This window comes from Lonchura striata, chromosome 6 (genome assembly GCF_046129695.1).
Source record: "Lonchura striata isolate bLonStr1 chromosome 6, bLonStr1.mat, whole genome shotgun sequence".
Taxonomy (NCBI): domain Eukaryota; kingdom Metazoa; phylum Chordata; class Aves; order Passeriformes; family Estrildidae; genus Lonchura; species Lonchura striata.
In genome coordinates this window covers 17783542-17804490 of record NC_134608.1, presented here as the reverse complement: position 1 = coordinate 17804490, position 20949 = coordinate 17783542, and the positions used below count along the sequence as shown (strand labels likewise).

Genomic DNA, 20949 nt, shown 5'->3' with positions numbered 1-20949 from the left:
CTGCGAGATGCATCCTCAGAACTTGCAAAACAAAGGTAAAGTAGCAAAAGACAAAGCATAAAAGCAAGAAAATGACAAGAAGTATCTATATCCCCTCTCTTATTCCTGGATTTACTTCTTTTACTCTTTTTATCTATTTCAAGATAGTGGCATACTTGCCCTTGGAACGTAAACTTTTTCATGACTACTTGGAGGATATATATAGAGTATACCAAGAGGTATAGTGAAATAGCAGAAAATGCAATTAAGAAAACGAGCAAGAGGACAGGTCATAGAAGTATATTAAAAAAGAGTGAAGGGAAAAGAGTCAGAAAACTCATTTTATTCAATATAAGATTTTTTAAAAATCTGCTTGCTCTGTCATGGGCATTTGAAAAGGCAAAAGTTTATGGTAACAGTCTGTTACATCAGAAGTAAAGGAGGCAACCGGAGGTGAGAACAAGTCTGAAAGAATGAAATAGAATGAAACAGCTTTCAGCTCCATGCTCCATCAGAACTCAGAAGCAGCAGCTGAGTAAATTAAATGTAAAATAGAGCCACTCTACTGCAGGGCATATTTAAAGTGAAATGTATTCCATCTTGTTGCAATACTTCACAATCTTGGTGGGAATGCCATGTCAATTATACCATACAAAGACTTCAGTTGTAATCAGTTATGTATTGACCCTGAGTGTCTCATTGCTATCAGACATTCTAGCTCATTTTCAAATCCCTGGCAAGATATTAGAAAATAACAAAAGTGACTGGGGGTGAAGAAAACCAAATGCCAACAAAAGCAATATTGTAAGTGACACTAGTGCTTCAGTACATGCCTGTACTATACTCTTATCCTAAATCATTACAGCAACAATATATGAAACACTCTATGTCAAGTTTTAGCACGACATAAACTGTAACTGAAGTCATATTTACAAGTAGTGTTCTAAGTTTCACAAAACTGTAGATAACATCCAAATAGTTTTAATAAAAATTTGGATAACTAGCAAATGAAATTGTTGTACTCCATTGTTTTACACTGTAGATCTCAATGCCTCAAATTCTCTTAAAGCATTACTGTTCCTTGTTAAAAACTGCTGTGCTCTAGAAACAATGCGCATTAAAAAATTAAATCTGTGTCTACATCCTAATCACATGTACTGCTTGTAAAAGTAACTGTGACCTTCATACTAGTGGGCATTATCTATTCTAGTTCTAGCATAGTTCATGGCAATATACATAAAACAACACTTTGGGTTTTAAAGTCTTCTCTTGTTCAAAACACTGATAAATTTCCTATCTTAGTGGTATATTGACAGCAGCAAAATGCTCTTTACCTTTATACCCCTGGTCTGTTTCCCTGAGATCAATCACAGTAATTGGTTTAAAATTTAAGTCCCACAAGCGAACACAGCCATCCCTGCCACCAGTGGCAAACCCCTCTTCACATGCATTCATGCTGAAAATACCTGCCTAAAGAGAGAAGAAAATTACTTTTAACGGCATACACAGATCGGAGAAAACCAGTATGCAACTAATACAAGCTTCAAATATGAGAAAGTCAGAAATGGAAACTCACTCAAAACAAGCAGAATTAATCACCAGTGATAAACAGAAAGTGAATTGCTGCAAGAACACTTTCCTTCTGATGATGATCATCATAGTGATGCTGCTTCTCATCCCTAGAAAGAACTTAGTTTCATACCCTCTTGCCTTAGGACCTGGTCCAATTCTAATAAATGTCACCATGAAGATTTCCCATGATGTCTATTAGGCTTGCTTTAAGGCCTTTGTTGCTAGTACTCAGCTGCTATAAAACAATGCAAAAAACAACTGGGATTTTTTTCTTTTTTAAACCTAGGAAGATTGATCTAAAATTTAAGTTTAGATATAAAACTTAAGAAAAACAATGATCATGCAACACCATTGAAAATTTAATATAAATTACTAATTTAAAGGCAAACATCAGGAAACAAAATCTAACCCATTTTCTTCAATTTATTTGATACATGTTTTCTTTAGGACAACAAATAGGCAAAGATGATACATGTAGCATTAAAATAAAAATACTATAGTCGCATAGCCACTATATTTGATTTAATATAATACATATCTAAATGGCATTCACATTATTGTTTTTTTTTAAATTACCTACACAATTCACTAGTCTTATGTTTGGAAATAACTCACACATTTCAGTAGGCAAAGCTACTTTAGCTGGCAAGTCCATGAGAAGTAAAAAAAATTGCTTTATATTTATTTTAAGTATGTAATATTCAGCTATGACAAAAGAAAATGAGAGTGTTCAAAACAATGGAAGAGAAAATCTGTCTCTAATTCCTGTCTAAAAGAAAGTAGACCAGCCAATAATATCCACAAATCTTCTATAATATTGGTCTTAAATTTCAGTTTTCTAAAGAAGTGAAGATAAAGTTCCAACAGTTCTTTAGATAGGGTCCAGATTTTATAGTAATGAAACACATTAATTGCAAAGATGAAAGCAATTTGTAAAGGAGAGATTGACTTTTGGGGGAAAAAAGAGGTGTACACTCACAGAACAAATTAGGATACAATGTGACTTGTGAAAATTCTGGAGTATTCATTACTATTATCTCCTAGCAATATGCTTTTTCTTCTTAAATTACAACTAAGAAAAATATCATAATGGACTGGTCATAATGAAATATAGATTGTTCTTGCTTCTCTAGCATCAGGTAACAAGGATATAATTTTTCATGTTACAAAAAAAGAAAACTCTCAGCTTTCACAAAAAAAAGAAGCCTACTAGAATGTCAAATGACAATGAAATCTGAAAGACTTAGGTGACAGAACTTCAAATATTTTGGCGTGTCATGTCCATTCTCAAGAAGGAGACTTTTATGAAAAGCCACAAGTTCAGGAGTAGTACATGTCTAAACAGAAATGTTGTGCAATTTTTAAGTCATAAGCAGAGTAGGAGGCTAACTCTCATTATCTCTAATGTCTTGAAAATCCTTTGTTTCCTTAGAAGCCTATTTGTTTTTCTCCATGTGTCTATCTGTTTTACTGCCTTAAGCTTTACTATTGTGAGCAGCTTTATGAGGAGCACCTGAGGGAGCTGGGGGTGTTCAGTCTGGAGAAAAGGAGGCTCAGGGGAGACCTTATCATTCTCTACAACAGCCTGACAAGAGGCTGTAGCCAGGGCTGGTCTCTTCTTTGGGTAACAAGTGACAGGATGAGAGGAAAATAGCCTTAAGTTGCACCAGAGAAGGTTTAGATCGGATACTAGTAAAAATTTCTTCACTAAAAAGGTTACCAGGTATTGGAACAGGCTGCCCAGGGAAAGTCCTAGAGGGATAATCCCTAGAACTGTTCCAAAACAGGTGGGATGTGGCACTTGTGGATAGGGTTTAGTGGTGAACACAGCAGTGCCAGGTTAACAATTGGACTCTAATCTTGAAGGCATTCTCCAGCCTTAGTGATTCTATGATTCTAGGTGCCACGGAAAATAAATGAGTCTAGAGGAATTTCAGCTCATTTTGTAGCATATGCTGAATTCTGTCCAAGTTTAAGTCTTTTAAAGCTCTTTTTGGAATGCAATCTTGATAATAGAATTACTTTCTTTTCTCTAATTAACTCTTTCCAAAATCCATTATTTAATTAGTCAGTATTAAAAAAAATAATCAGACATCTGGCAATGTGGGAGCTGGAGGAATGCTCTGAAGATAAGATCAAGTGGATCCAGCATTAATCTGCTTTCTATTCCACAGAATATCCTTATCTTGAAAAGGACATAGTGGTTGTCAAGGAGATTTGGCAGATGTGCTTGCTCAATCTCTTGAAATGCAATAGGACACTCTCATTTCAGTTTTTGTGCCACTGGAATAAGAGAACAAGATGAAAACTATAAAATGATCCTCATTAATGGGAACTGTAAGTATCTAATGGAAAAAGCTGAGTTTTGCAACATTTCATACAATTGTGAGGCTCACACTTAAAGGGGAAAAGACAGATTCTTTACTGGGGTAGCTTGGCCAGTAAATCCGCCATTAAATCCTTCCTTTTAAAACCTGACAAGATTGTTAATGCAAATCAACTTTGGAGTCTTCATGTTTCTTTAATCCTTCAGCCTGAAATTGTCATCAACATAATTTGTTTCTTGAAGGTTAAAAACCCTCTAGTAGTAATGAAAGGCAAACAATTGCACTGACTTTGGTAGATCCAATTGAATGTGAGCCACAAAGACTGTGCTCTGAATGAAAATAAAAGGTGTAAATCAAAGACTTCCATCTTGAAACTTATGAAGCTTGGCATACAGACTGCATTACTCTTTTATAAATTCTTCATTGCACTTCCTGATGAACAGGAGAGTTCTGGAAATAATATCTCATATCTATGAACATTTTCTCAGAATGCTGGATATTTCCTGATTTTCCAACATAACCAGCTGGTATCACATCTGTGTTCCCTCAAATTCAAGAAAAAAAATCGTTGAATTAGAGCAAATAAAAAAATTAATGCCCAGATCTACCAGAAATTATAGTTGAAAGCTGGAGAAGTACAAGAAGAATTTGATAAAGATGATCCCTCCTGCAAGAATACTTAGCCACTACTTGAATCCAAGTAGTGAATACCTGGACTCAATACTGAAGCATTTTATGGTTTTCTACTGCTGCTCAATCGATCTTGTCCCCAGCGTGCAAAAATCAAGTGTCAGTTTATCTAAATGCAGTTGTTTGTATAAAGTCCACCACTCTGACTATGCAATTCCTGAAACTCATGATGACTGCAGCTAGCTATAATTAGGACCAAGCTTGGAAGATGATATGGAAACTGAGGAGCAACTGACTACTACTGAGCAACATGGAGAAGAGAGACACTATACACACACAAAAATAACTCCAGTGCCTCCTTTTTACTCCCAAATACACGACAGGACACAGAAATGTAAAGCAACTCCCACGCTGGGCACTCACCCTGAGACATTGTCTCTCCCAGTACATACTGCACAGTAAGGAAACAGATTGCAAACATTTCAGAGAGGTGTCAGTGAGTTTACAGAGGACATTGCTGTGAAATGTGATCTTCCTGTCTAACAAATCATCCAGGAAACAGTTTAAAAATGTGCATACTACTATAAAAATTTAATGCAGTTGTCCATATAACTCCCTTTGGCTAAAAAAAGTGAACAGTTACCTTTGAAACCAATGACTAGCCTAAGCAGCAGGAGAAAATACTGCATGACTTAATGTGTTGGTACATGATACCAGTTTAAAACCATTCATTTAAGTTCATTATATTGTTTCCATCTATATTTAATTAGTATCCAGCCAACTGACATAGGCGTGCAATGGTTTTAACAGAGTGCCTGTTATTTAACCTCAAGCTTGTTATTTAACCTCAGTTTCTGACATCAATCCACACAACTTTAAAGTGTACCTCTGAAAGACTATCTCAAAATTAATTATTCATCTGCTGAGAAAGCGTCTTATGTACATTTACTATGCAAGACAAAAGCATAGCATACAAGAATCTTTAAAACACACAGTGTTTTAACTAAGCATACAATTTTGTTTTAATATCCAAGTAACATCTTGTATATATCTTAATAGTCATGGACTACTTGAATTTAGAACATATAAAGTGGTTAGTGGAAGATTCTATAATCTGTTCTTTGCACTGGTACACAAATGAGACAACTAGTTTTTTGGGTTTTTGGGGGTTTTTTTGTTTGGTTGTGGTTTTTTTATTAGTCAAGGTATTTATTTACTTTCCAGAACCAGATCCATCACCTACAAATAACCTCATGGAGTATCACCATGGTCAGTGAATTTACACATGCTTTCATGTTATTGTTTTCTTTCCCCCCTTTAAAATTTTCATTACTAGGATTAATATTTAGGAGGCAAGTCTGGAATTGAAGTTTCCCATTGTTATCCATTGTTCCCTGCACATGAACTCTGTGTCTTTACTCCTAAACCCTGCTCATTTCCATCTTTTCCTACATTTCATTCCTACTTCTATTTCAAGTGAACTCCCTAATCCTCTTCCAACTCTTATGTGCTTTCAACTTTTTGTTTCTATTCAAACTCAGATGGAAATCTGCAGGAAACTCTACTTCCCTCTCTGTTAGTATTGCTATGACAGAAAGCAGATAATATGTCTGAATGAAGAAGTCTTATTTTGCTTGTTAAAGTTGCTCTCTGTTTCCTTGGTTGCTCATACTGGGAGACCATGCCTTATTTTTCACATTGAATTATTCTTAAAATGAAAAATGTCTTTTCAGATAGGGCAACCACAACAAAGAGAACCAACCTTTGAAAAGAACAGGTTTTCTATATTAATATAGACAATGTCTTAATAATAACTTAATAAATCTGGGGTTGCGCTATTCTCCACATCACTAACGTGCTTTAGAAACTGTTTTCCAGTATCTCAGATATCTGCTGTTTATGCAGCAAGAAAAGAATGGTATTTATACAAATAATGAGACATTTTCCATCAATAAGGTTGCAGTCTACATCACACCTGTTGAGGAGTAATGAGGCAGGACAATGAACAGGTATGCAGGGATGACAATTCGAACACTAGCACACTGAAGAGAAATTTGTATCAGTTCCCTACTACGTGCACACCGTTCCTTCAACAATATACATACACCATACATCATGTTTGCACTTCCATTTCCTTTGGACAAGGACATAATTTATCATTTATAAAATTAAGTACATTAATTTATTAAATTAAGTAGGCACAAAATATCATTATATTATTTTAGTATGGCTGAAGAGACACTGTCATTTCAAGTTTCCATATGGTGGACTTAGAGTAGTCTGTCAATATTATCCTTTAAAATAATTTTTAACTGAAAAACAAGGTTTCATTTTGCAGGAAAAAAGTTTCCATGTTTTATTGGGTTTTTTTCCCCTAAAGTCCATGAGATTTGTAGTAACTCTAATCTCTTGTAAAAATGAATTTCAAAGACGTGAACAAGTGTTCCCACTTAATTTTCAGAACTGCAAAGTACCAGTCCATTGAGCCTAGATGACAGAGGCAAAAATAGAAGGCTAGATGAGACCTACTCCAAGGTCATCTGAGCTCTGTCGATTGATGTTACTCAAGATAAGGATGCTACTGCACTTCAAAGTTGATCTTATGGTCAACTCAGAACTGACATAGTACATAAGCGAATGGAGCAACAAGCTCTCATCATCTTATGTTTATCAGCTGGCATTTTATACTTAAACAGCTCAAAAGCACTGCATCATTCTGAGAAATAAACTGTTGCAAGTCTAAATAGTCCAAGTAACAATTATGTTAATATGCAGGACAGCTGTCTCCTACAGATCAACAGGATAGGAGAATATTTTGGCATCAGTTTTCAACAGGAGAAAGTACAATCTTTCCTCTAGGAATCGAGATCTGCATATGCAGTGTCCAATCATCTCAGGAAAACACAGAAAACAGCAGAACGATATTGAACACATTTTATGAAAACTGAAACAGATCTGAAGTTATGGAGCAAGCATAACTCCACACCATAAATTCCTCCTCATAATTCCTGATTCATAATTTGGGCCCTCTTGAATATATTGTATATTTCTACAGATGCATACAGGACAGTATGCTTCTCTGGGTTTATCTGTATTTTTTTAAAATTTATATATACATACACTTCTATGTAGATAAAGAAATCTCAAATGCAAAATATAGTCTGGGATATGTTTCACACACAGATGTTCTTCATAACTTTATCTTTGTTCATAACCAGAGACAGCGTCATTATACAACTGACAGAATAAGCACTCCAATCACTTTTGAATTAGTTCATTCAACAAGCCACAGTCATCCTGAATGTGCATTTCTAAATCTTTGGTAAACCAAGAGTCTGCCTGCCACAACTGACTGCAATCTCTCCCACACACATAACATTCATCGCTTTGTCCCCTCCATTCTACCTGATTAAATCAGAGTGACTCTTATACTTCAGTTACAAATGTCAGGCCACCCAGCCCAACAGGCCAATTAATCAAACACATTCTTACAAGCAAGAATCATTTACTGGTAATAATTTTATCTACAATTTCAAAGCTGCCATATCAGAACTCATATGCTTGTTTTTTTCACACCATGTTATATTGCTAAGATTGGAACTTCAAACATTATCAAGAAGGTACAATGCTTTTCAAAACAAAAATTAACATTCAACCACCAAATCATACAGCTTCATGAAGTGCACTTAGCAGTTTCATGTTTCATAGGTTAAACCATCCAGAAACTGGTTGGCTTTGTTTTTAAGTGATACTTGGACAATTAGAACTCATATCCTGCATATTAACAATTGAGAGATAATGAGGATTTTCACAATTTAGTATGCACAAATCAACATGCAAACCAAAAAGTAGGTTTTTTTGCTGCCTACTTTAATCACAAACCCATATGTTTTAAAATAACATGGAAAATGTAATTAAAATATACACAGCAAAATTATAATAACTTTTTATTCATAGAAAACATTTCAATTAAAGGAAAATATTACCAAACACTTTGGAAAATGTTTGTTAAACTTTCACTGACATGTCTTCATGTTTCAAATCTGTATACTGTTCTAAAAAAATATTCCAGTATGACATCCTGAGTATCATTGAAACCATTTAGAAACACAGACAAGGTGACCTTGCGTTGCTCTTTCCGGCTTTCCAGAAATCTACTTAACATTCAGTATTAATTTAGAAAGAGATACTTACAGCATGTGCTCCCTGTATTGTCCGTACAAGGTTGATTCCTTTCCATACATAAATATCTCCATTCAGTGCACCAGAATACGTCACTTCGTCCCTTGCACAGGCGAGGCACAAGATAGTCTGGAGATCACCAGTCTTGCCAAAGACACCACGTTTTGGGGTCAAGGAATTGCCACACAAGCTCCAGAACTGCAACATGAAGTGATTTAGAAATGGCTATTTTGCTTAATGCCTTATAATATTAGCGCAGCTTGACTATTTTATGAATGATGAGTTATTTCATTACCTTGATGTGTTTTACACCACAGCTGACAAGCTTGTTTGGCTGATATAAATCCCAAGAAATATCAAATATCTGCAAAAAAACCCCAAAGGATGTCAACAGAGATGGCCTTTCTAGCACAGGACAGTTAAAACATTAAAAACTTCTAGCAAACTAACATGGAGTCTGAAATGTTTTAAATGGATCTATTGGAAAGACTTTTTTATCCTCTCATTCCATACTGAAATTTCAGTATATACCAAATATAATTCTGTCTTTTTTTTTCCCTAGAGTAATTAAAACACATGATAAAACAGCATTAAGGTTCATTTACAGACTAGAAAAATCTAAGCAATTATTTGCATTTTGATTTCCCATATGGGGATTAGGGTCTAAGAAGTACATTAATTCTGCACTTTTATATGTTTTCAGTCTCAACAAACCATATACAAATAAATATTGAGTTACACATTTTATTCTAGAACTAAATCCACACATTTAAAATATCTTCACGTCTTTATGCATATCAACTTTTAGACAAATTCAGTTTCTAAAACAAATTGGGTTTTGTTCAGACAGAGGTCTAGGACGTATATACAGACATGGTTTCATGAACTACAATGACATTGATGCTCAGACTATTTAGTTTGTACTTACTCTGTCTGTATGACCAGGAGCCATTGATAACAACTTTCCTTTTCTCCAGTCCCATACACAAACTGTGTTTTTCGAATCCAAACCAACCGAGACCAAACGCTAAAAGTGTCCAAATTAAACAAATAAAAATAACTCAATATATTAATGAAATCTAAAGCCATTATTTTGAATTAGTTACCAAAAACGTGTAACTTATTTCAGATAGAAGCAATAGCTCCATTTTGATATAGAAGAAAACATAAGCTATATTTTACACCAAAGCTTACAAAGATGCGTATTTTCAGGTACAACATTAAGGCCATAAAGATCTTCTTAGATAACAACGTATTTCTGATCAATAAAGTTTAATAGATATATATAAAATTATATATGGCACACACGGCAAGCTGTGGTCAGGAGACACTTGCAAAAAAAGGAATAATCACTGAACTTAATGAAACTGTATGTGTTTACCTTTAATTACATGTAACTTGCAGAATTTAGGATTTCTTATATAAGTCAAGAGATACAAAGAAAAAATATTTCTTCAATCTTCTTGAAAACAAACAAAAGATCAAAAACAATTAAACATTTTAAAAGTCTTTTGTTTGATTCTTCAAGACACATATGAGTAAATATTTCTTTCCAAATCCTTTCTCAAACCAAAATTTAAAAGGACCCAAACATAATTTCATGAAGTGTTTATTGTTCAAAAAGAGCTTGAAGCCATTTACACTGTAAAATGAGGATGGAAAAAAAGATTATTCAAAAAGTCAAGAAAAATAGAATTTTTAGATCTTCCTGTGCTTTGCAGCCTGTCTTGTCTTGACTGTGAAGACACCTTGCACAGATTTCTTGACACAAATGATTGACTAAACCAGCCACTTCTATTCTATCTCTTAACCAGTCAAAATGCTATTTTTCCTATAGAAATTCTCAACAGAAAGAGTAACAGGACTGAATTAAAAAAAAAAAAAAAAAAAAAAAAAAAAAGCTGAGTGACTTAGCTTAATTTTTAAAGAAAATTAGTATTTTTGTTCCATTTTTGCATGAATTGTGACATTTTGACATTGATATATGAAATTTTTCATATCTTTTGGGCAAAGATTTTCACTGTTCAGCAGTTAATACTTATGCACATTGAAGAAAAATTTAGTTTCAATTTCTACATTGATTATCCAGTGAGTCTGTAAAAGCAAAAACAAACTCCAAACTTGAATTGTAATCATTTCTCCCAAAGACAGAAACCTATTCCAAATAACAGACTTCCTTTACTGTCTGAAAAGCTCTAAGATTATGAGAATAAAAATAAACAAGTTAAGTACAAATTCTACCCAGGCTTCCTATTTATTAATACTACAAAATCTAACCTTTCTATTCCATCTTTGAAACGTCAGGGTATTTAAATCTTAATTTGATGTATCTTGACCTTAAATTATGAAGGCCATTCAAGTGAGTGAGTGACACGAGTTTACACAATAAGTAGAAATTATATTCCAGAAAGAAGCTGACTCTAGAACCTGAGTGCCTGAATAGTGAGAGGTCATTTCAAGGAACTCAGAACTTTCCTACAACAATTACAACATGTTTTAACAGAAACAAGTTACTGGTAGGCTTTTCTTCCTGTTCAAGAGAAAACATGTCCTCTTGCTACCCTCTTAAGGACAGCAACTGGTCTCTACAATACATCCTCACTTGAGAAAACAGCAGTAACTACCAGGCACTGACCTTTTTAGCAAGCAAAAGAAGCTGAGCATAGAGCTAAATCTGAGTATCGCATTGCAAGGCTGAGTGGGAAGGAAAAGAAGTGTTTCATAGACCAGGAAAGCACATCTCCAGAAAGGATTTTCTCAGCTAATACCTTTTCAGTTGTTACCTAACATGTAAATATAACCATTACATTTTCTATTTCTAAAACATCAGTCAAAACAAACTCTTTACTTAGAGGAACTAGTGCCTGGTAAAAACAATTTCCCTTATAGGTAGCAGCTCTGAGACAAATTTACTACTCAGAAAATGTTCAAAAGCCACAAAATTATAATCCAATGAAACCTTTTTCTTGACTCTTAGACACAGAATACATGAGTCTGAACAAACAATCAAAATGTGGAGAGCCACCAGTGAGTGCAAAATATGTGACAGAGAAGGGATAGTGCCTGAAGGAGTCCAAGATGAGTAACACAACAGGGCTACCAATCACTCTGTGATAAGACATGCCCCTGCACAGGGGAAGTCCAATGTCTCCAGCTATTTGGTCTAACTCTGAACTGTAGCCCTCAGACCACAAGAACCTCCCTACCACCTCATCTCCATTCAAAAAGCTTTTGAAGTTATAATTTTCTTCCAAAATGTAAATATTTGGCATTCATTAGTAATGCAACTTGATCTTCCTCAACTTGAGAATAAGCAAATAGAACCTGAGAAAACACACTGCCTTTTTTTAAAAAAAACTATGTGACAAGATTTCTAATAGATAAATAATTTATTCAAGTGTTTGAAAAAGGAATATTAATTACATACCTGACCATCTAAATCAAAGGCCAAGCAAGCTATACCATGTGTGTGAACATCTTTCAGAACAGACACAGTTTGTACAGTGTATGAATCCCACACACAGATGTATGGTTCCTTCCCAACTTGACCTGTTGCCACCAACACACGTTCAGGATGCAAAGCAAGGCTGCCAAAAAAAAAAGATATAAAATATTTGTGCATGAAACTCTGGTATTTGCCTAGTTAGTTGCATTATTTTTTTTTTCCCTTAAGAATTCTTTTACAATATTTTCCTATGGATACTAGATAATAAAAAGTCATTTTGTATCGCAGACTCCACAGAAGCTGTGAAATTCTAAATATAGTACATACCAACATCTTTCTTGAATTTAGCCTTCAAAAGCCTTCTACATTTAAATTAGTTGCAAAATAGTCAATAATTGTCTGTTCCAAAAGTGATTGCTGAATTTAGTCAGATTTTCATACACTGAGAGAAATACCTCTCTTCCTTTGTACTTCTTAAAACTTAAAATACAAACAATGGAAAACAGAAGTTGGTGTTATCTATCCACACATCAATCATCAATGGAGAGAGATGCACATCTCCAGAAGTTCTTTATTCACACAGTATTTGATGTCCTTTTGATGAGAGGGCAGCTTTCCAGAGCTGTCTCTCTGCTGATTGTACAGCAACCCAAAGCACGACTAGCTTAGACTAGAGGCAATGACTACACTTCAGATGACTGAACCTGAGAGCAATTAAGATTATCTTAAATGTCATAATTTTAATATAGAACAATTGGGAATAAATGGTTTTGAATAATTATTAACTCTCCACATTTTGAATATTGTAGAGAATTTTATTATAACTTGTATTTCAGTCTTTCAGAGTGCACTTGAGGTTCATCAAAACTGTTTTGCTTAATCTGGGATATTATAGAGAATTTTATTACAACTTGTATTTCAGTCTTTCAGAGTGCACTTGAGGTTCATCAGAACTGTTTTGCTAAATCTGGGACCAAGCTAGAAAACATTCTAGTCAGCAAGATACTTCTTTGTTTTGCTTATGCCAGGAAGCTGTATGGGAGAACACGAGGTCTGAGGACTCAGATTTCATAATACAGAAAAATAAGAATATATTCTAATAGAAACCCAAACAAACTACTTGATCACATTGCATACATACTAGGTACAGCAGTCCAGAATGATGTAGAAATACCATATTGAAGTCAGGAAGACATAATTTCTAAAGCTGGCTGTTTAATTTGGCTAAAAAATTTCCAAGCTTGATGAATGCCAGGTTAATGTATGATCTTGAGAGACTAGTGGACAGAATCACTAACAACACACGGGAAGCATATTTATCTTCTCAAAATTATTTGGGAAGGAGAAAGGTTGAGCACTCCGCAAAGGTAAAATGATCTTTAACTTGAACACAGGTTTTGATAAAGTTCAAAGGCTGGAGACAAGGGAAGTCTATAAATATAAACAAAACCAGCAAGGTTAAAGCTAACTAGGAAATTACCAGAAAAATGTTATGATTCAAAAGATATATACATTTTCCATATACAGAAAGAGCAAGAGGAAATCACATTAGAAGATGCTTAATATTTTATGAAGCTAAATTACAGTACACAATACAATTCTATATTTTTTTCTGTTTTAAAAGAGCAGTTCAGTTTGTTGATATTGCTTGACAAATTTCACATACAAAACTGAGCAGAGTTCCTAACTTCAAAGTTGAAATGCCCTGAAAAAAAGCCCTGAATCTTTCCATTTTGCAATGGGAATTTCTGCTCTTGGCTACTCCCTGTTACCCTCAGCACCAGGATAAAGTAACCACTATTTCCCTACTTTGATTCACAACATTTCCAAAGTTGTTTATTTAGTTGTTCCCTTCTTGTTTATTTGACAGAGCAACTTCACAATTAAAAAACATTTCAGAAAGGAGCTGGCAGCAAAACTTCCCACATTTCAATTCAGTTCTGCCACCTAATCCTGACTAACACCTGCACATCTCCCAAGCACACAAAGGCAGATGGTGTACTCACAGGACAAAGGAAAAACATCTGGAGGGAAAGAAAATGCTGCATCCAAAATCATCTATTTTTTTAGAATGGCACCACAGAAAGGGTGCAATTAGACCAAATAGACAAGAAAGAAATTTGAAAAGGGAAGTGAAAAAAATAAGCAAGAAAAAAGAGACAGAAACTAAGAGGAAAATAGAAAAACACGGCAGTCTCATGTCTGATTCCCCACCTTTTCAATCCTGTCCTGATCTGTGCTACAAGTGCACAGACAAGCAAAAACCACACCACAAGTACAACAAAACACTCACTGTAGCTGTATGGACACACATACATGCAAAAGCAGCCCCACACCACACCTTATAAAACAAGTTATAGCAACCAAAAATTAGCTCTGTATGTTTTTAACTAAAGCCTAGAGTCTTTAGAGAAACACAATGCATCAGAGATGGAAGGGACAACAGTAAGGGCACCAGCAAGGGAAAGGAGAACATTGTCCTCAGCCCAAGCATTCCAACTCATTTCATTCAAATAATATTAGGTGAATGCAGAGAAGGTTTCCTCTATTTCTAATTAATAAATGGCAAGTAACAGCTAATAGCAGGATCACAGTATTAGTTCTTTCTACATCACAATACAAAATACTGGCTTAAACAACTGAGCTCGAATTCTGCCTTGACATAGGATAATAATGCAGCACAAATTAAGATCCAGAGCCTGTATTTTAAACACAACAGACAACACTGTAGAATTACCAACATCCTTCCCCTATCACTTCAGTCTCTATAGTAAACTGCTAATACCTTTTCTAGACAGTCATTGAAAGAAGAAGAAAATAAATGTGCAATAAATATTTTAAGACAGTAAGCTCTTTTAAAAAATGTAAATATGGTGAGTTTCAGGGAAACTATTTAGCAAAGCTGTTAGCAGTGGCTGAAGAAACACCTACCTGAAAATTCTTTTTCATGACTTTTCTTAGAGACCAAGGAGTGAAGGACAACTTAAAGTACTACCTCTAAGTATTCTATCTCACAGGTTGTCAGAGCAGATGAAAAAGAGAAGCATGGAAAAAGTCAAAGGACTACTGCTTCTGTTACCAACACTAAACAAAGTAACTACTACACATATTTACATCATTTTGATATGAGACATGTATGATAAGACAATGTTTTTTCCTTAGTAATCAAGTCTTAGCTATTATTAATCCCATGAGGAACCATGCAGAATTATGGATTTGAAAATTTTGGGTCCTCATGAAAAATCAAGGATTAGATTCCAATTTACACAATATGATGACTCTTTTCAGTTCTTTCGTTGGACTATGAGTGATCAAACAATCCCTATAAGCATAGCAATCAATACAAAAATACAATATCTTGATCTAACTCGTATAGATGCTTCTCTAGAGTAGGAACATCAATACAAGTCACATACTTGAGAATGTTCATTGTTAGCCCTGAGCAAAACACTTTAAATCGCTTCCTAGTGCAGACAGAAAGAGCTTAATTAGAATGGGTGCCCAGAAACAAATAACAATAAACACTTTCCATACACAGACTATAGGAACTTGTGGGTGTGATGCAGTTAACGGGATCAAACAATGAGTTTGAGCTCTCTCTGGGTTCTCTGCGTATGACTCAACACATCTCTGTTGAGGGGTTAAAAACATACCACTATTGGGATGGTATCTGCAATAGCTGCTTGCCATTCATCCATTCAGTTCCTGAGATCAGGCAGAAAAGTATGGGTATGGTTCAGCTCTAAAGGCAGCTCTCAAATCTGTTAGTGTGGGACTTGTGGGCTTAGGTACAGTCCCCCACAAATATTCTCTTGCATTTTTTTTTCTTAGGGAGAAGGAAGAGATTGCTTAGTGGCATAAGAAGCTCTGCGCTCAGAAGAAAAGGACACATATTCCCTTTATAGCACTCAGAAGGAGAGAATTCCCTCTACTATCCTGTTAATGAGAGCTGGTATGACCTATCCAGGTTAGACTGCTGCAAGAAACTGTGCTTGCATCTAGCCCACACTGCTAGACTGTAAACTGGTGCTTGATTTCTCTCCTTGTCCTTGAAGGATGACTAAGCTGATGAATGAGATACTGATGCTTGTCCAGAAAAGGAAACAGATATACCTAATGAGAAGTTCCTTCTTGTTTGCCTCCGGCCTATCTGACCTGGGCTCTGCCACAACAGATGTTAGATCTAATGTAGTAACATGTAACATATGTAAGAACATGTCCAAAAGGCAAACGTTATAATGAAAAAAGCCAGTATTAAGCTAACAAACTGTTAAGTCAAATTAATTTTTAAATTGACCCTAGAACTTGGCACTTTCTCAGAAGGGTTCAGAAACAGAAAATTAAAAAAACTTGTCTGTCACTATTGCAACAAACGAAATAGCTGGACTTACAGTGAACTGAGGTTTCCACTGCTATGCCTGAATGACAGGTCTTTTCCTAGCCAGATACTCAAATTGGGCTGAAATGCAGTAGTAGAGTTTTAGCAGCATACTGAAAAGAGATGTGTTTCTCACTTTAGTACATTCAAGCTCCTCTTTTTAATGCATTCAGGAAAGGTTCTTTCTCCCTTTCAGAGCAATATGTAATCATTCCCCAGCATTTTGTCCAGATGCATGGTCAAGATGGATCAAGATGGTAGAAGATCTAATGTTAGGTTATTATATTAAATACTAATGGCAGCCAATGAAAAAACAAATAAACCCTGTTCATGTTGTGTCTGCATGGAATGAGACTACAGACATGGCCAAGACCCTACAATTTGTGTGATGTTTGAAGTGGCAGGGGATTCTGAAGGAGAATAGTCAATAATAAACTACTTAATAATAAAAGAAATTAAGATTCCTTTTCATCTTTACTTGGTTTGTGCTGAGCATTAGCAGGCATTGATTAATACAGACAAGCTGCAGACAAGGATACAGTATTAAAGATGATGTTTCCTTAGCAACAATATTGGATGAAAATCCAAGAATATATTCATGTGACTACTCCTGAGCTTCATAAAACTAGGGCACCAGTAAAAATGCACAAAAGAATACTGCAGTAAAGTAACAGCATCTCAGATATCTATTAATTAAGAGTTAATTTCAAGTGTGAAATTGCTTCTATGCTTAAATAAAGCAAAATATTTTCATGATATGCTTACAGACATTTTACATACATTCGAGAATATTTTCTTATTTGCTGTAATTTATTCATATTTTCAAGAAAGAATAATAGGGGAAGCTACAAACCATTTCTGTCATACTGTTTAAGATCTTAAAGCAGAAAGAGCTGCAATCAGCAAACATCTCTCATCAAAGTTTAAACAGATCAAGTCAGAACACACTTATTTTCCATAGACAAAAAAAAAGCAGTATTCATCATGGAGCACCACTGCCAGCCTTCCACACAGTTATTGCCCCAGAGCCAATAATGTCAACTATAGCTTTCTGAAACTTCCTTAAATTGCACAAGTGTCCAACTTCAAAGTAAGAGAGGCTGAAGTGGAGATAAGGACAGTGAACTCAAACTGTATGTTGGTCCTTCCCAGCTGCAGTTTATCTCATTACCATTCCATATTTTCTCCTATTGGATCTGAATGTTTTTAGATTAACAAGAAATATTTATAAACAACCCAGAGACTCCTAAAGATTGCTTTGGGCTTCTACTTGTTCCTGAACTCCAAGGAGGAGGCAAAAATAAAAAGAGATGTACTTCAAAGAGAAGGAAAGAGTCAGAGAGTGACTAAAATTCCCAAATCATCAAATATGAGAACTGAGTAAAATATTCTGGGAACCATATGCCCCTATATGAAGATGTCAATTTTTTTCTTGCATTGTCATATCCTCCACTGCTGAGGAAGAGATTAGCTTCAGCTTTCTGTTAAGTCCTCATCTCTAGAAAAATGATTAAAAATAAAGATACTCCCCTTCTTTTCAAATACGAATGATTTTGCCAATGCCATAAGGAGAACTCATGCTTTGACTGAGTGGGGTTGCTGGATTTTCACAAATTCTACATGATTGTGACAATTTAATCACCAGGTTTTCGCAATCTGAGGAACAAAATTATTTTCTAATATGTCCCTTGAAAAAGAAGACTTTACATGTTTACATGTAAATAATAAAAATTTACATGTTCCTAGCTAAAAAATCTTCTCACATGAAAGTTATCATATACTCCAGATTCATTTGGAGATAAATTTGCTAAGATAAATGTCCTGTTATTCTTTAATAGCTGTTCATATTAAAGAACTGGTGGTACAATAATGGGACATACTAGACCCTGAAAGTAAGTAAGAATCCCACCTAAAAAAATATCCAACAGTGTTCTTTCCTTACAAGACAATGCACAGACTTGACCAATTATTTAAACCATTATTACATATGAAGTGTCAAACATGACTCCCCTAGAATTAGCAGCAAGGGGCCAAAAAAAAAAACCAAAAAAAAACAAAAAGAGAGAGAAAAGGAAATAGAAAGTGCAAGATCTGTGGAGAGAACACAGTGCAATCAGCTGTCAGTAACTTAGGAGGCAGTGTAGCTGTTCAGCTCCTTTGGGTCAGTAGATTTGATGACCCAAAGGAGATCCTGTAACAAATCAGGAAGTACTAGTAAATGACTTGGTTAGTATTTGTCAGCCACAAAGTTAGAAAGCAGTCCTTTGCTCCTGAACACTTGTGGTGAAAAGCAAACAAACCTACAAAATAATCACAGATTAAAAAAAAAAAAAAAAGCAGATTAAAATTAAAGTGGAAATATCTATTTCCCATTTTAGCCAGTTGATAGCAAACTATTTTGCTAAAGATTATCATGCCATAGTCACTTAATTATGGGGAAACTGAGACAAACATGTCTATAAAATATGAACAGAATTTATTTCAAATAAATTTTGTAATGAAATACAACCTAGAAAGTGAAACTAAACAGCAAAACTTCTTATCAAATTTTAAGTTACTCATTTTTGAGTGCACAAAGACTCATTCCATTACTGAGTTAGAAATCGAAAGAATAAATTATTTAAGGTCAAAGAAGCATTTACTCCAAATTCTTTAGCCAAGACCATTTCAAAAGTTACTTTTCAAAGGATGGTTATTTTCGATGCTTCTAACCATACATTAACTTAATAAACTTGATTGACATACAAAATTTTCTTGTTTCTAAATCTTTCACTACTACTAAAACCCTTTGAACATCCTTTTACCCATTCATTACAATTTGCTTCTTCTCTACAAGATTTACAACAGTTTTTAACCACTACATTAACATTCCATCTATTACTTTTAAAATTTATACTAGATCTTCTAGTATCACACAGAAAACAAAAATCACAGCATGTATAATTTTCTTTCATATTTCTGAACAAGTACATTAAACAGCAATTCAGTCTTTTCTCCTGTGGGAGATAATGAAACATTAATGAAAATCTCTCCATGTGCAAGAACTTATCATCTGAATATTTGAGTGGAGTCACAGAATAACAAGTGACAATTTTTGAAAAGTTCTTATTTTACACAGAAAGATTATCCTGACAAAATTAGCAGTTGGCTTAATGTAAGGACTGGTGGGAAGAAGGCAGTGGCAGAGCTGCTATTGAAAAAAGCTGAGATAAGCACAACATCCATTCTGGGCTTCAATTGACTGTACTTCATTACCAACCAAAGAAGGTTTAGAGCAGAAGAAAACACTATCTTGCCAGCCCTGGGCACTGCAGATACACTAGATTTCTTCAGGAGTTCTTGAGTTTATCAGGCCCACAGATGTTCTGCAAGTGTTTGACACTTTTCCTACTGAAAAAAGTCAAGGATATCTCTACTTGTCACAAATTGACCATCCCAGCATCTAACTTTACACGCAGAAAAGTGAAAGGAACCAGGATACCACTTAAAATTGGGACAACAGCTGAGCTCTTGTTTAAAAAAAAAAAAAAAAAAAAAGTCATAGAAGCCACAAAAGTATTTACACAAAAGACCATCTCCTGAAACAAACAAAATACCCACATGTACCAGAACCATAAGTAAACAGGAAAGAAGCATAGGAAAACTAGACAATATTAAAGGGACTCAGAAGTCAATGTGTAGCTTGGTAGGCAATGAAAGACGTCGCCCATGTGGACTCACAAATTAATCACTGAAAACCAATAAAAAGGAGAATATGGGTAAAGAGCATTCATGTGTAACTTTTTCAAGAAAATCAAATCTTCTGCTTAAAAACTATGTTTATCTCAAGAATACTGATTCAGTTGACTAATCCCAATGAGAAGTGTAACATAATGTAATACTCATTCTTACAGGCATATGCTGTAACCTGCAAAAGACAAAACCAGGACTATTTATAAATTATCACTGAATAGTGTTTCAAAGGCTATTCATTTTTGTGGTATTAATTTGTATGGCAGAAGAAACAGCAATTGAAAAAGCAGTAAGCAAAAGAGGAACCTGTAACTAAAAAACACAAATATCATCTAAAGTGCAACCTTGATCTAAAAAAAAAAAACCCAAACCAAACATTTACCAGTTCTTCAAATATTTATTTTATTTCCTCAAGCACTCCAGAAGGCTTTTTCACTTAAAATGTCATGCTCTCCACAATAAATCTTCAGGCAATTTCCAAATGCTGTCAGATGCCTTGTCTTGATCTAAGATAAAGCATCATTCACCTTGCTTGCTCTTGTAGAGGGATTATAAGCATGGAACAGGGATTAACACAGTTCTAAAAGTCAGGAGAAGGTTTATAGTGTTGCCAGCTAACCAAAACATAGAATTAATCCACTCATTCTGCATGCAAGCTGTCTTGATAAAATGGAGACATCTCACCACCACGACTAAATCAAGCA

General features: G+C 34.9%; 1 protein-coding gene across 2 annotated transcripts in view; it reads right to left on the bottom strand.

The window, feature by feature from the left end:
- Nucleotides 1-20949, bottom strand: part of EML5 (EMAP like 5) — a 91664-nt gene that overhangs the window by 59976 nt on the left and 10739 nt on the right. For both annotated transcript variants that reach the window (XM_021540968.3, XM_077783994.1), the window contains exons 2-6: nucleotides 12118-12277; nucleotides 9619-9717; nucleotides 8986-9054; nucleotides 8703-8888; nucleotides 1314-1449 (exon numbers count right to left, since the gene is read on the bottom strand). In XM_021540968.3, coding sequence (XP_021396643.1) covers nucleotides 1314-1449; nucleotides 8703-8888; nucleotides 8986-9054; nucleotides 9619-9717; nucleotides 12118-12277 — 650 coding nt within the window. The remainder of the gene's footprint in view (nucleotides 1-1313; nucleotides 1450-8702; nucleotides 8889-8985; nucleotides 9055-9618; nucleotides 9718-12117; nucleotides 12278-20949) is intronic.